Here is a 15547-nt window from a genome sequence, read left to right as displayed (position 1 = left end):
TTGTTCTGGAAACTGCTTTTTTTTCATTCTGCCTTAGACTACATTAGTTGTTGTGGCTATTGGATCACGCTATTGTCTCATATTGAACAACTCACTAAAATTACCAGATTTTATTTTTCCTTTCAGAAGAATTGCTCTGTGATTTTTTGAACTCAGTTGTGAGACTTTATACTTAGCTCTATGTTCTAGTCTCTTTCTGTCATCCAGGACATTAGCTGTCTTTCCCAGCTTTGTGGATTTTAGAAAGGATATTGGAGTTTTAAGGAATGCTACCAAATTTTAGGAAGGATACTGAAATGTCTAGAATAGTAAAGATTAGAATTAGCTATCTCTCCTAGCCTTATGGAAAGGCAGTTAAAGATTTGATGTCCAATCTCCAGAATAAGGCCAAGATGAACCTGTGGAGATCTCCCCTAGAGACCTTCTTTAATGTTGATGTGGATGTATTAATGGTTACTTTATAAATCAATCAGGCTTTCAGTCAGCTCTGAATCTACTTTTAACGCTTCTGTCACTTAGCATATATCTCACTATTTGGTCCACAAGGACAGCAAAGAGATACTGTCAAATTATTTTCTAAAATCTAGGTAAACAGTATATACAACTTTCTTTTTGTCCATCAACCTAGTGGCCCAGGTTAAAAAAAAAGGAAATTAATTTGGTATGACTTATTTTTGATGAAACCATGTTGATTGTTACTCCTCACAACTTCCTTTTATGTTGAGATTGTGAGTATGGATGAAAAGGACTTCCCCCACACACACACACCCAGACTTCTTTACCACAATGCTTAGGGCTCAGAAAACCATAAGTGCTTGAACTACAAGGCAGTAGGGTGCTTTGCCCTCTCTCTCTTTACAAAGGGCTCCTCTTAACTCTGGACCCATACACATGAACCAAGTTTAGTCCTTAAGTATCACAACTTTTAAGGAGAAAAGTTAGGCTGTTTCTCACATTCTTCAGCCCTTTATACCTCTACCAATGTGCCCTGGAATCAATTACTTAAAGTTTAGCTTTAATCCATATCTAGGCTTTCCAGAAAGGAAGTAGAAATGTACTCGATGTAAGGTGTAGAATCCGTTATAGGACAGCTATTTATTTCCTCTTCACAAATGGAATGCTTAACAAACACAAGATTCACAAGTGGGCATTGGGAGAAAACATAAGAAGTAGCAGTTAACAGCATAATTATTGTTATAATCTTCCAAGAGTTTAATAGTTAAGATAGCAAGACATAATAGAGTTTGGAAAACCACTGAATAGGCATTTTACAATTTACCTCAGTTCTTCATTAACAATTCCCTGTAAGTCCATGCCTTCTGGTAAGCTAGGTTGATCTCCCTCTGTTGATTGTCATCTTCTCTGATATAGGAACTCCTCCTGCCAGTCAGCTCTTACTAAGGTATTCTGGATCTTCCAAACTCTTAAACTTCCAAGGTTACTCCTAAGGCTGGACGTGTTCATCTTGAGATTGATGTTTGGTCACTTATGTTCAGGGAAGGAAACACAAAGCAGAAAAAGGCAGTTTGGGGCCCAGGCTGAGACTCTCTTTTACCCAATTATGTGTTTTAGCAGCAGTGTGCTCACAGTTTACTATCTCTTTCAGGATGGGGGAAGGGTACCACATAACCCCCCTCATGGGATGCCGAGAGAGAGAGAGCAAGTGCTACTTGCTACATAGCAAATAAGCTAGCCAGAAGTTGTTTTTCCTTTTCAAATTCATGTAGCCCCATAATCTGCTAATGTTATGGTGCTCAAAGATCAATAAGAATTTTTTTTATCATTTTAAAGCACTTTAGGGCTGTAACAACAATGTTGCTAGCAGCTACTGTGGCTGTGTAAGACCAGTAATACCAACTCACAGCAAGGCTCCCAACACAGGTCCTTTGATCTGCTTTTCTAAGGAAAACAACTTTAAGGGGTTAATAGTCTCACTTTAATTGAACATACATATATCATTCACTTAGTTTAGGGGGAAAAGATCAGCCCCATGAACTTCAGGGCAAATACAAACAGAAATTACAAACAAATCAACAGACAGACCTTGTCTGATCAAATCACATACATAGTTACCAAAAAGAGAACCACCAACATCTGGGTTTTCAAAGCCGGGGAAACTGTTTCAACAGCTTGCCCATAGTCTTGTCACCCACACCCTTTCAATGAGTGTGCCCCCAAAAGTCAAATGCTAACCTTCCAGTACATATAGGCTGTTTAGTACCCTGAGGGCTGGGGGCCTACCATTTAGGGTGTGGGAAAGTTAGTTCTTCAATCACTAGCACCAGGGTGTGGGAAAGCTCTTCAATCACTAGTAACATATCATATACATTGTTTCTAATCAATGACTCCCCATTACCTTAGTGCTGAGAAACACTCCCAAACAAAAAGGGGTCCACTTTACCTGCCCCATTCAAAGGCGAGACTCCTTAAAGGCAGTTGATAGCCATAGCATCCCAAAAGAGAACAGCAAAAATGTCCTTTCCTGATTACCATTACAAGGGATGAACCAGTACACGTGGTCAGAAAGAAACAGGCAGAGTAGCCCCATATCCATAGCTTCTTGGTATTCTTACCATGTTCAAAATGTAATATTTTGGGCAATCAGTTCTGCAAATCCTAGACTGAGATAATACCAGTGCAATAGTCTCTATTTACCAGCCATGCAAGTTAAAAATCTAGTGGCAATAGCATTTAAGTCATAAAATAACAAGGTAGAAATAATTATGGAAGATAGCCATTCTTATTCCCTAGTTCTCAGAGGAGTTCAAGCCCTCTTCAGGCTTGAAGGATGTTATAATCTAGTCCTAACCTCCCTACCTCCACCCCATTCCCACCACCAGTATTTCAGAAAGAACATAACTAGATCATACTGCTCAACGTTTGGAAAAAAAAAAATTGAGGATGTGATGCTATCAGCCCCATAAAGCTCTGTGAAACTTTCACCCTCAGGATGAGTTGGTCACTTGAAATTTCATTGTCGTCATGGAGATTGATTCAGCTTCGATACTTAACACCTTCTCTGCATGTCTTCCCCCTCCTTCTTCCCTCCCCCCCTCCCACCTCTCCCCTCTGATTGAAGGTCTGGAGAATTGAACAATAAACTTCTCCTATAGCCTTCCTTTATAGAAGGCTGAGAACTTTCCAGATAATTTCGTGTTCCATCACCTGTTTCCATAATTTCCCATTTCCATTCTTTTTCCCTTTTCTTGGTTTCAACTCCAGGAAATATCATACTGCCTCACCGGGTCACCTCTGGTGGTCCCCTCCTCCCCTTTTTTTTAAACTTCTTTTGTATATTGTCTTCCCCTGTTGGATTGTAAGCTTCCCGACTACAGAGACTATCTTTTTTCTTATTTGTACTCCTTCATTCCCCCCACCACCCATTTTAACACAGTACTTGGCACATAGTAGGCGTTTAATAAATGTTTGACTATTGACTGTATAGCAGAGTGGGAGCTGCTGAAGTTACTCAGCTCTGGGAGGATTCTGCTAGGAATCTCCCACAAGGGTTGCTGTGGCTTTATCATTCTCCCAGAGCGCCCATCTGCACACACGCACACATGTATACCCCCTCCAAAAATCTCACTGTTTAAGCTTTTGGACTTTCAGAAGAATCCTCAGTAATCAGGCCTTGTCTGATTACTCTTCCACTCTGCATCCAGACACACCTTTTGAGAAATATACTTAAAGGAATTTCTCCCAATGAGAAGTGTTGTTTGCTCCCAGAGAGCCATGCTTTCTGGGCCACAATAATCATGAGAAATGAAATATGCAGATATTTCTTCTTAGTTGTACCTAATACATTCATGTTCTAGAATTTTGCCAGGAACTTTCTGGCTTATATTGAGCAAGCTTTGTGGTCTTTTTGGAGAAGTCACAATGATATTTGCCATTCTTTAGTCCCATAGCACCTCTCCCATTTTCCACAACTCAATAAACATTTTTTAAGTTTCTATCATGGGCAAGAAATAAGTTGGTCCTGGAGTCAGGAAGACCTGAGTTCAAATCCATCCTCAGACACTCGCTAGCTGTGGGACCCTGGGCAAGTCACTTAACCCTGTTTGCCTCAGTTTCCTCATCTGTAAAATGATCTGGAGAACAAAATGGCAAGCCACTTCAGTATCTTTGCCAAGAAAATCCCAAATGAGATCATAAAGAATCGGATGTGACTAAAATGACTGAACAACAACAACCTTACATGAAAATCTGAACTTTGGATACTAAGAACCTACTGATGTGTGATTACTTCACCTGCCCCTCAAAGGATTCTTGAATCTATAAAAGATCTACCAAAAGTTACACATTGCCACGTATCTGCCCTTGATTTAGAATACATATAGCTGATATTTACAAACTCAAGCTGATATTTACAAACTCAACCTACTGACAGGAGTGTGACCAATAGCAGTGCTGGCTTCTTCAAGCATACTTCTTCAATTAATTTAAGTCAATAGGAAAAAATCGATTTGCAAATATGCTGGCTTAATGTACAACTTTTCTTACTTGATTATTAATGCAACTTTTAACATAATTCATTACCCTCACCATGGAGAACATTTTGGTTTTAAGAGGTGTAGTACTTTACTCCAACTTGTCTTTATTAAAGGATTGTTATTTTTAATACTGTTTATTTATTGTAGTTTGGTTTGTTTTTTTCTGTTTGTAGTATGTGCAGAAGCTTATAATCCAGATGAAGAAGAAGATGATGCAGAATCCAGGGTATGTAATTTACTTAAACCTTTTATAAAATATGAAGCCAATAATAGCACCTCAAGTAAAAAACAGGTAGAAGAAAATGCATAGTGGGATAGTTCTGACTCTTTTTGCCCCAGCAACTTTCTTTGCTAATCTGGTAATTTTACTAAAATGTATTTCCTTTCCTGAGATCCTGCTAAGTGTTGAAGTTCCAGGAAGCTTTGGCAGACTGGAGGTGCTGAAGTTATTCAGCTCTGGAAGCATCAAAATGACATGTATATTTCCACATGTATATACTTATACATTTATATTCTGTGTAAAATTTACTGAGTACACAGTAGATTTATTTTCTTGATTTAGGGTTTACTGCAGAACAAAAACCCATGAAAAATTGATTTTTTTAGCTATTATTTTCATCAGTTGTTACTTGTAATCTGATCTGAAGGAGCATTTCCAAACTAAGAAAATGTTTGGGAAAAACCCTCTGCTTCAATTAATATACTTATAAAAGTAAACAAAACATATAAACAAAAAATACTAAAATATACAAATAAATAGGTGAATAAATGAATGAAAAATTAGTAATGAGATAAATAAATACACAAATAAATGAGTGTCCTGTGTCCTGTTGGTAGCATACTAGTTTTTCTTATGAGACTAATAGTTTGCATTAACTAAGAAAGATACTTCTTAGAAGTCATTACATTTTTGGAAGAATGAGCTTTCTGCAGTGATATGAAGCATTTTTTTTTCTTTTTTGTTTTGCCGTGATGCATTTCTGTTCTCATTTTTTTTTCCATTAAAATTAAAGGAAAAGAGATTGCTAGAAAATAAAGGAAATATCAGTTCATTTTACATGTGTACTCTGTAAAAGGACTCCTATTGAAACATTTTAATTTCTTACAAGATTATATTGCAAGAATTTTCAAAATCATGAATAATATTGAGTGGTTGGTAAAGATAGGAATAATTTATGTATTATAACCCTAAGAAGCCAAAGAATTTATACACTGGCCCCTTAGCAGCCATAAGATTCTGGAAATATATCACAAACATTGCTGATGTAAGGAGGAATGATATATGAAAGCACTTCAGGGGTGACCCTCCTAGACTTGTGACACTTCACTTGGGTTATGGGGTATTACATCTTTTACTTCCATAGCCTTGAATTGTTCAGAGGCACCAAGAAAATCCCAGTTTTCCATTTCTACATTTTTAAACCCTACCCAGCATTGGATATATGGATAGACAGATAGATAGATAAGATATATAGAAAACTGGGATTGTCTTGGTGTCTCTGAGTGTATGTGTGTGTGTGTGTGTGTGTGTGTGTGTGTGTGTAAACATGCATTCACATATGTACACATACGTATATGAAGATATTCTAAAATGCTTAACTAATTAAGCTTTGAGGATAAGGTAGAATTATTCATCACATTCTACACAGTGAAACTTTAATATATAAGACCATTTATTGATCATTCAGGGCCTCAAAGCTGCTAAGTTTATATCCTTGAGAATATAACAAATTTGCCATGTCCTGCTGCTACTATCTAATTTGGATTTTAGATAAGTATAATTAAAAGATTTAGGCCCATCTTAATTCTTTTAGGTTATTAATCTAGTATAAAATAAAAAGGCTGCATTTAAGGGCCATCTGACACATATGTATAGACTCATACTGTAATACCATGCTAATTCAGACTAGCTGTTAGCTATTATTGGGGAAAATCTACTCTGAATTAGTGGAAACTCTAAAAAACTAATTTTTAGAAAATATTTCTTTTCATCATATGGACTGTGTTCCATGAACTCCAATTGACTGATAACAGTGTTGTTCTCAGAGAGCCTAATAGGAGCTGTTTTAGTTGATAGATGGTTTATTTTTATAACATAATTATATGCAAGTGATGGTGATAGAGTACTTCATCTTATTATGTAAATCAAATATTCTTCTTATAATCTAGCCAAAATAAACTACATTTGTTTAGAAAACTGGTTTTTTTTCATAGATGGAATATAAGTACATTTTAGCCCAAATACTCGTAAATCTTACAAATTCCAAATTAGTAGCATCACAAGTAATGATTTTTTTGGTACTGTTAAAAAGTATTGCATGAAGAAAAAGCAATGTGTCTATTTTGAAAGAATAAAATACTTTATTTGAACATTTTTTCTAAATATAACATTACTTAGATTAAATTGTATTTCTTCATTTCATTACATCTTCAGAAAACTCATCTAAACAATAGCTTCCTCTCAGAGACATTGAGGTTTTTTCCCTTTACTTTTAAACCCAAAGTATTTCTGATCCCTTCTGACATGACATCTGTATTTGAAAGTGTGATCCCTCTAATAGTTAAGTTTTTTAAAGGCTAAACATACCTAATTCATAACAAATGTAATATGGAAGAGCTGAGAAAATTAGGAATGGGGCCCTCCTGATAAGTACAAAAAAGGAGATCGTCTGCCACAATTTTCAGTGATTATTTCTTGTTAACAGAATCCCTGCTGCTTGTAAAGTTTTCTTTCAAGCAAATTTCTGTGTGTCACAACAATTTCCCATTAATTTGAATGATGAAATAAGAAAGGCATTTAATAGAAAAATTAGCCTCTAACTATAATAAAGTTAACTTATTCAGAGGTCAGACATCTGGCACCTTCACAAATCTTCAGCAGCACTGAATTTGGAAGTTAAACCTTTCCCCCCACCAATGAAAACCACCCATCAAAGCCACCACCCTGAAAGTAAAGAAATAGCCCCTGAATCAGTGATAAAAAAAAATACATATAGCTGAGAGGCCAGAAAGCCTGCAATTGGTATGTTATTACATTAGATTCGTAAGAAAATTAATATAAGATATTAACTTTTTAGCATTAAATGTTATAGGTTGATAGGTGCTTGTAATTACGTTAAATGTGAAAGCATTAATTAAAGGGGAGTTGGAGAAAATTGGGACCTGATGTTATGTTTGTAAGGGTGTCATTATCATCATTATGCAGTGATGATGAAATATTTGTGTGCTCCAAAGTAAGATCATACAAAATGCCCCAGCAGGAATTTGTGAAATATTAATAAATTATCAATAAGTAGTGCAAGTGAGTTGACACAAGCTGACAAGGAGGTGTCTATGGCCCACTGCATCAGTGATGTAGTTAGATATGTTTTGAAAATTGGTGTTAAGTCAAAAGTACTTCTAGAATCAATGAAGAAGAAATTTTCTTGGAGAAGAAAATAACCATTTAAGAGAAGCTGCTTTGGTCCTCAATATTTAATTTTTCAAAAAGGCCCCAACCTCATACTTCGCAGGAGGTCTATGTAGTTGTATGTCCTTCATGTCTATTTTCTCATAAATGTGGAAAATAACCCTAATATAAAATTAAATCAAAATGTTTTTCAAAGAAAACACCCTCTAAGAGATAAGATATATACCTATTCCAGCATCAGTCCTATTTCTTCTTCATCTACGGTGCAATTACTGATGTTTCAGAGTCATCAAGAAATGTTTGATTTTTTTTTCGTTTTTAGAAGTCAGGGCAGTATTTGATACATTTTGTGAAGATTTCTAGTTTTTGAATAGAATAGCCTTAGAATAAAAGTCAAATAACCTCTAGTTATCTGGAAAATGAGTTATTTAGAATTTTTCATTTTCCAGTGATACAGATAATTAAGATATTACTTCATTTAAAGAAATATAATAGGTTTCCAATAATGTATGAATGATAATAATGTACTCAGAATAAATCTACCATATGTAAAGTATGGCGTTTATTTTCTCTAAAGGTTCATCATTTCAATTATCAACCTCACATGTTATGACTTCTTTTCCCATTTAAGGGTACCCTCGGTGCATTTTAATTGTGCAAAAACGGGTAGAACTGACAGTGTTTTATCTTAGCTGCTGACCTGCATAAGAATGGTTCTGTCTGTTGAGATGTATGTAGCTTTCTAGCAATAGATTAACTATTGTCAGACCAACACAATCTACTCAGTAACCGATGGTGATCAGCAAATAAATTGTGCTTCTTTTAACCTTATATCAGCCACTTTGTTTATTTAACTGAAGGTCGATGGCCCCTTTAAGAGCTATTACTACATAAAATGGGTATTTGGTGAGCCTATGGTAAAGTGATAAATCCTTTTCTTATATATAAACTGACTGCTAGAGTTTAGTCATGTAACAAAACAAGTATTGGGAGCCAGGCACTTAACACTGGTCAGAAATGATCATGAAGTATCTTAGGCGAAAATAATGACAAATAACCTTCAAGTTCCATCAGTTTTTATTTCATGTTCTTTATAGAAAAAAAAGGACATTCCTTTAATTCAAACTCTGTTCAATGAATTTAAGTGAGAGTCGATGTAGAGTGGTGGGTAGAGAACTAGCCTCAGTCAGGAAGACCTTTGTTCTAGGTCTACCTCTGACAGGTTCTGGCTCTGTGACCTTGGGTAAGTTCCTCAGATTCCCCAAACAACTTCTAAAGACTGTGTTCTGCAGAAAGGTACTGACCTGCTTTGGTGAGGAGGAGGAGGAGGAAGAGGAAGAATTATTTAAGTGAGGAGCACTTTTGTTAGATTTATAGTAACATACTGAATTTGGAATAGAAAGAAGTAAATTTTAGTTTACATGGTTTAGTTATTACTTCCCAAACTATATATTATGTTTTAGTCAATGAATCACTAAGTAACTGGAACTACCTTTTATTATATGCTTACACATATAGTCTTGAATGTTTAGTATCTAGTTTGACTGAGAAGAAAAATATTAGGTGAAAGGCAGTTTAATTTTTCCAAATAAGATGGGGAAAGGTCACAAACACTTAAATGTTTTCAAAAATAGAATCACATTAAACTTGCACTGATTGGTATGCAAATGCAGTGTTTAAAAGCTACATCTATATCCTAAAAATGTCCTAGATCATTCAATGTCATCACTGCTTATAATATTGGTCAATTTTACCAGTTAACCATAATATAAGGACTTATTTCATCTTTCAGGAGTCAGGATCTTTGCAGAGCTATAAATTTGATTAATTAATTTGTCTGTATTTATATCACTAAGGAATTCTTTATTAATATATAATTTTATGTAGCCTGTTTTTTGATCATTTAGAATATATAGCATGTTGAATGAAGTCAAAGAAACCCCATCATCACCTTTGTTCACAGCATTTAGTTTTTTCTTAATCTGTAGGTTCATGGTTGGGTAAGAAAAGATAGTGTTTCTATATAGCTCAAAAAACTGTTATATAAATGTGATTGCCCTGGGTTTTATTTGCCAACATATTCTGCAATTATATACTTTACCAAAATGAAGAGAAGACTGGGATCTTTCAGTCCAAATCATTGGGATCTTTCAGTCCAAATCATTGGAACCTTGTGATTTACGTATGGGTTACTAGTTGACATGGCGGGAACTCCGCCTTCCCTTGCCTACCTGTCAACTAGGGAAAAAAATCTCAATGGTAGATGGTTCCCTGCTTTTTATTATATTATTTTGGAATTAAGGTAGTTGATCAAGTCTTGAGTTCCACCAGGAGAGTTTGAAGAATCCTTGTTCATTGGTCTGGGTTCCGTTGGCTAAGTGGGGAGAAAGATGTATCCAGATCTTCTATTTCATTGTAAGAATGCTACTGCCCTGGGCATCTCCTATTCAAGGAGTGGTCTCCATTTATATCTTTAGGGTTCACCCACCTAGTCATTTTCTCCAGGGAGTTTGTTCACTTCCTAAGAAAAATAATTATCTCAGTTTTTAATTGAAGAAATTGTCAAAAACAAATTCTTGAGAATGTGAACTCATTGGAGGACAAACAACAGCATATTCTCTAGAAGTACAATATGGCTGTCAAAAATAGATCTCCTCCTGCATGGTTTTCTACTTAACCAAGATCACGAAAGGAGGCAGATTTAAAATCTAATGAATTTACCAAACTCAATGTAAGGGAGGAAAATAACCAACAGTTTGGAGAATGAAGTCTTCCAGAAGTAAATTGGACTGTTCTTTTATTTAGCAATATAGACATAACCTTAATGTTACTTTTTACTTGTTAGTCATCTGAAACAAAAGCTTCTATTTAACATTTTGGTTTTTTATCTGAATATATCCCTTAAAATGCTTATAATCCCCTGTTCCCGCGCAACACTCTCAGCATTGTTGGTTTTCTGATAGGGAATTTGAGCCTGACAGTGCTTTCTAAGAGTGAACAGAGTGAAAAGTTAAATTAGATATGCAAACTTTATAGTCTGTTAAGTATTTGAAATTTTCTATATTCATGACACAATTCTATTTTCAGAAGTCAACAGAAAAATATCCTCTTTTATGTCTTTTATGTCATTGTTGTTTTTTAGATTATACACCCGAAGACAGATGATCAAAGAAATAGGTTGCAGGAAGCTTGCAAAGACATCCTTCTTTTTAAGAACCTAGATCCGGTAGGAGAAATCTTCATAATCAACATGATTTGTCAATGCTGGTAACAATGATTATGTTGTAATTATAGATTGCTTCTTTGAAAAAGATGTCCATCTGTGCAGATAATGGGGTATTTGGCTATAAATATGAGGATCAGTTGTTTAATTACAAAGGGTTTTCTGAACAGTCTTTGGCCCTATGCATTAGGTACCAATTATTTGGCCTTATGTATCAGGTGCTAAAAAATTATCAAATATAAGATCCATATGAGTGTATGAGAAAGTCTCCTCAGACCTAGATTATTTCAACTTCCTAAGTCATAAATTTTGCCTACAACAGTGGCAAACATATGTTTTGGGAAGGAAAGAACTGCCACTTATTGATGTAAATATGCATTTTTAATGTGGAAAATGATTAAGTCCTTAGAATTTCTTATCCAGATGTTTGTTTCAAACCTGTGTATCCTGTAATATGAATAGGAAAGGTTGTGAATGTTGAGCATCTTGTGACCAGTGATCAGAATGACTGTGTGAACAGAAGAGACACCACTCCATGTCGGATCAAGTTTTAGTTTGTCTTTGTTTTAATGCTCCCTCTCTTCTTACTTTTACCATCTGCTTTGTTCTTAACAATTTATTTATTCCTAAGATATTTCCTAAGTACCACTGTGTAATTCACAGTCTCAGTTGCTGGGGGAGGAACACAAAATTTAGAGAAAATATAGTCCTTGTCTCTGAGGAGCCTACAGACTAGTAAGTAGATAGGACACAAATACAGATAGCCGTACTTAAATATTGATTACAATAAGTGCATTAAAGAGGCATTAAGGAGTACAAAACTGTGTGTTCTACCATTCAATATTGAATTGTAGTGAATTAATATTCTCATCTTTAGTACTACTGCTGGGAGGTTTTGTTTGTTTTTCTTAACATCGGTTGATTGCATGCCGTGGTAATAAACATTATAGAAGAACCAAAAAATCTTTTCAGCCTCTCATAATGTTGGTCTCAAGCGCATAATCAGTCAACATGTATTTATTAACTACTGCGCTAAATGCTGGAGATACAAAGAAATGCAGGAACACAGTCCTGCCCACAAGGAGTTCCCTTAATAATGGAGAAGACAATATGTACGTACAAGAAAGATACCGTATAAATGGAAGTTGTTCTCAGAAGAAAGATATTAATATGGGAGGAAGGAGGACAGGAAGATTGGGAAAGGCCTCCTGTTGGGATTTGAGCTGATTCTTGAAAGAGGTCAAGGAAGTCAGGAGGGTGAACATTCTAGGCCAGTGAATAGGCACCAAGTCAGAAACTGGAGGGTTATGTTTGAGGAATAACAGGGAGGTCAGTGTTACTGGATTGTAAAGGGGAGTTAAAGTATAAGAAGACTGCAAAGTTAGGTAGGGTCCAGGTTGTGAAGGTCTTTAAATGCCTAACAGAAGGTTTTATATTTGATCCTGGTGGTAATAGGGGCCACTGGAAATTATTGGGGTGGAGGGGGGGCGATGGGCATCATGGTGAGACTTGCACTGTAGGAAAATGATTTTGACAGTTCATTGGAGGATGGATTGGAGTAGAGAGAGACTTGAGTAAGAGATCAACCAGAAGGCTAGTGCAACAGTCCAGGGGTGAGATGATGAGGACACCATGGTGGCAGCTTTTTGAGTGGCAATTATGTGGTAGACATTGTGAAGGTAGAAATGATGACTTTAAAATAGACTGGGTATCAATCAATCAATAAACATTTATTAAGTACCTACTATGTGCCAGACACTGTGCTAAGTGCTTGGGAATACAAAAAGAGGCAAAAGACAGCCCCTGCCCTCAAGGAGCTGACAACCTAATGGGGAAGACAACATGCAAACAAATATATGCAAAGAAAGCTATATACAGAATAAATAGCAAACAATTAACAAAGGGAAAGCACTAGAATTAAGAAGGGTTGGAGAAGACTTCTGTGGAGTAAGTGCAAGTTGAGAGGCTGAATAAAATACCAGTGTTTCAAGCCTGCGTGACTGGGAGGATCGTAGTGCTAGACAACATATAAGGTCCCATCCAGCTTTCTCTCTATGATCTACTTTGTAGCCTGTTTATGATGGAGGTGATGACTGAGCTGGGTTTCAGTTCAAAACTGGTAGACATTGTGAATTCATGAGGGGGAAATGTAAACATAGTGACTAGGCCCAGTAGCAGTGTGCTAAGTGCTACAGATACAAAGACTAGAGGGAGATAGTCTCTGGCCTCAGGAAGCTTATATTCTGATGGAAGAGAAAATACAGAATAATTTTGAGAAGAAGTGCTCTAGCAACTAGGGGAGATTAGAAAAGGAGTCAGGTAGAAGGTAGTGCATGTGGTGAGTCTTGATGTAATGGGGGATTCTGACAGGTGGAGATAAGGTGATGGTGGGGGGTGGGGGATAGCCAAAGTCATAGAGATTGGGAGGTGGGCTGGTGAGAGTGAGGAATAGCAAGTAGTCCAGGAGGGATAGATATGAAAGTGAATTCAGGGGAGTAATTGATAAGTAGGTGAGAAAAGTAGGAATGTGTTCAAAAGGAATTACAGATAAGTAGAGAAGTTTTTTTTAAATAATATGCTGAATTTATTATATACTTTTTTGGAGAAGTATGCATAGGAAATAGAGATTCAGGGTTTCACATATAATCTTTTTGTGTTCTTTAAGATGTAAATTTCTTTTTTTGGTGTTTAAGCTCAGCATAAAATAATAAAATTTTTAAAAGAAATTTTAAAAAGAAAGGCAGGAAGGGGCTAGTTTATGAAGACCTTTAAAATGTCAAGCAAATGAGTTTTTATTTGATTGTAGAGGCAATAGAAAGCCTCTGGTGCTTATTGAGAAGAGCTTTTCAAAACTTGGTCCCCATCTGTCTTTACACCCTCATTATACATTACTCTCTTCCCACTCTCTGTGGTCCAGCTAAAGTACCCTTCTCTGTTTTTCACACATAGCACTTTCCATTCTCTTACATTGGCTCCATACTTGGAACTCACTGCCTCCTCACCTCTGCCCCAGAGAATCCCTGTTTTCCTTGCAAATGTAGCCCAAGCACCAAATTCTGCTTGAAGTCTTTCGTGAGCCCTTCCATTGCTAGTACCTTCTCTCCCTTACCATTTTGTATTGCCTTGTATTTCTTTTCTTTAGATCTGTTCTGCAGATGTTTATATATGTACTTATTGTCTCCCTTGTTACAATGTGAGTAAGCCCTTTGACAGTAGGAATTGTTTCATGATTTATATTTAAATCCTCAGAGCCTAGAACATTGCGTTCATGACACACTAAGAAGCAGTTAATAAATGGCTTATTGATTGATTGGCCTGTGACTCAGAAAAATCACTTTGGCTGCCATGTAGAGGGTGGATTGGAGTGAGGAGAAGATTGACGTAGGGAGACCTGTTGAAATAGTTCCAGCAGCTAGGTAGTACAGTGGATAGAATGCTGGGCCTGGAGTCAGGATCCCAAGTTCAAATCCAGCTCCAGATACTTAATAGCCGAATGAACTTAGGCAAGTCGCTGGACCTCTATTTGCCTCAGTTTCCTCAACGGTGAGCACCTACCTCCCAGAGTTGTTGTGAGGATGAAGCACGATAAAATTGTAGTAAGTGCCAAGGGTAGTAGCTGAATGAGGGTAGTAGCTGAGTAGACAGAGGGAAGGGGACGTATACTAGAGGTATTGTGAAGACAGCGACAACCAAATTTAACAGTATGTGAGGTGAGTATGAATTGAGGAATCAGGGATGATACTTAGGCTTGTGAACCTAGTACCTGGAAATAGGACCTTGACAATAATAGTGAAGCTTGGAAGTGAGTTGGACTTAGGGAGAAGAGGAGTTAGATAGTGAGTTTTGTTTTGGGTGATGTTGAGTTTGAGGTGCTTGAGATATTCAATTGGAAATATCTGTTAGACAGTTATTGATGCTTGAATTGGAGCTAAGGAGAGAGAAAATGTCTGGCTATTGAGATCTAAGGATCATTGACATAGAGATGATAATGGAATGTCTGAGAGCTGATGAGGTTACCAAGTGAAAGATCATAAAGAGGGTCCAGGACAGAGTCTCAGTTTATACACACAGTTAACAGAAGTGACATGAATGATGAATGAGCAACTAAGACAGGAACAAGGAGAATCAAGAGAAAACAACGTCATGAAAACTCAGAGAGGACAGAGGATTTAGTAGGGGAGGGTAGTCAACGGTGTAAAATGCTGCAGAGACTATGCATATTGAAGACTGAGGGGAAAAAGCATGAGGTAGTCATTTAGAAGACCATTGGTAACCTTGGAGAGAGAGAGCAGTTTCAGTTGAATATTGAGATCAGAATCCAGAACTCCAGAGAGGAAAGAAGAGACTGAGAAGAAAAGAAGAGGAAACACCATTTATAGATGGCCTTCTCAAAGAGTTTAGCCCTAAAAGGAAGGCAAGATA

The 15547-nt window shown here is 36.6% G+C and overlaps 1 protein-coding gene across 1 annotated transcript in view; it reads left to right on the top strand.

Annotated features, from left to right (window-relative positions):
• The window catches only part of PRKAR2B (protein kinase cAMP-dependent type II regulatory subunit beta), a 170058-nt gene that overhangs the window by 103510 nt on the left and 51001 nt on the right, over window positions 1–15547 (top strand). Inside the window, exons 3-4 of the mRNA XM_036758598.1 lie at window positions 4667–4719; window positions 11045–11128. Coding sequence (XP_036614493.1) covers window positions 4667–4719; window positions 11045–11128 — 137 coding nt within the window. The remainder of the gene's footprint in view (window positions 1–4666; window positions 4720–11044; window positions 11129–15547) is intronic.

This window comes from Trichosurus vulpecula, chromosome 5 (genome assembly GCF_011100635.1).
Source record: "Trichosurus vulpecula isolate mTriVul1 chromosome 5, mTriVul1.pri, whole genome shotgun sequence".
NCBI lineage: Eukaryota > Metazoa > Chordata > Mammalia > Diprotodontia > Phalangeridae > Trichosurus > Trichosurus vulpecula.
The sequence above is the reverse complement of the archived record's forward strand: the minus strand, read 5'-3'. Positions and strand labels throughout refer to the sequence as shown.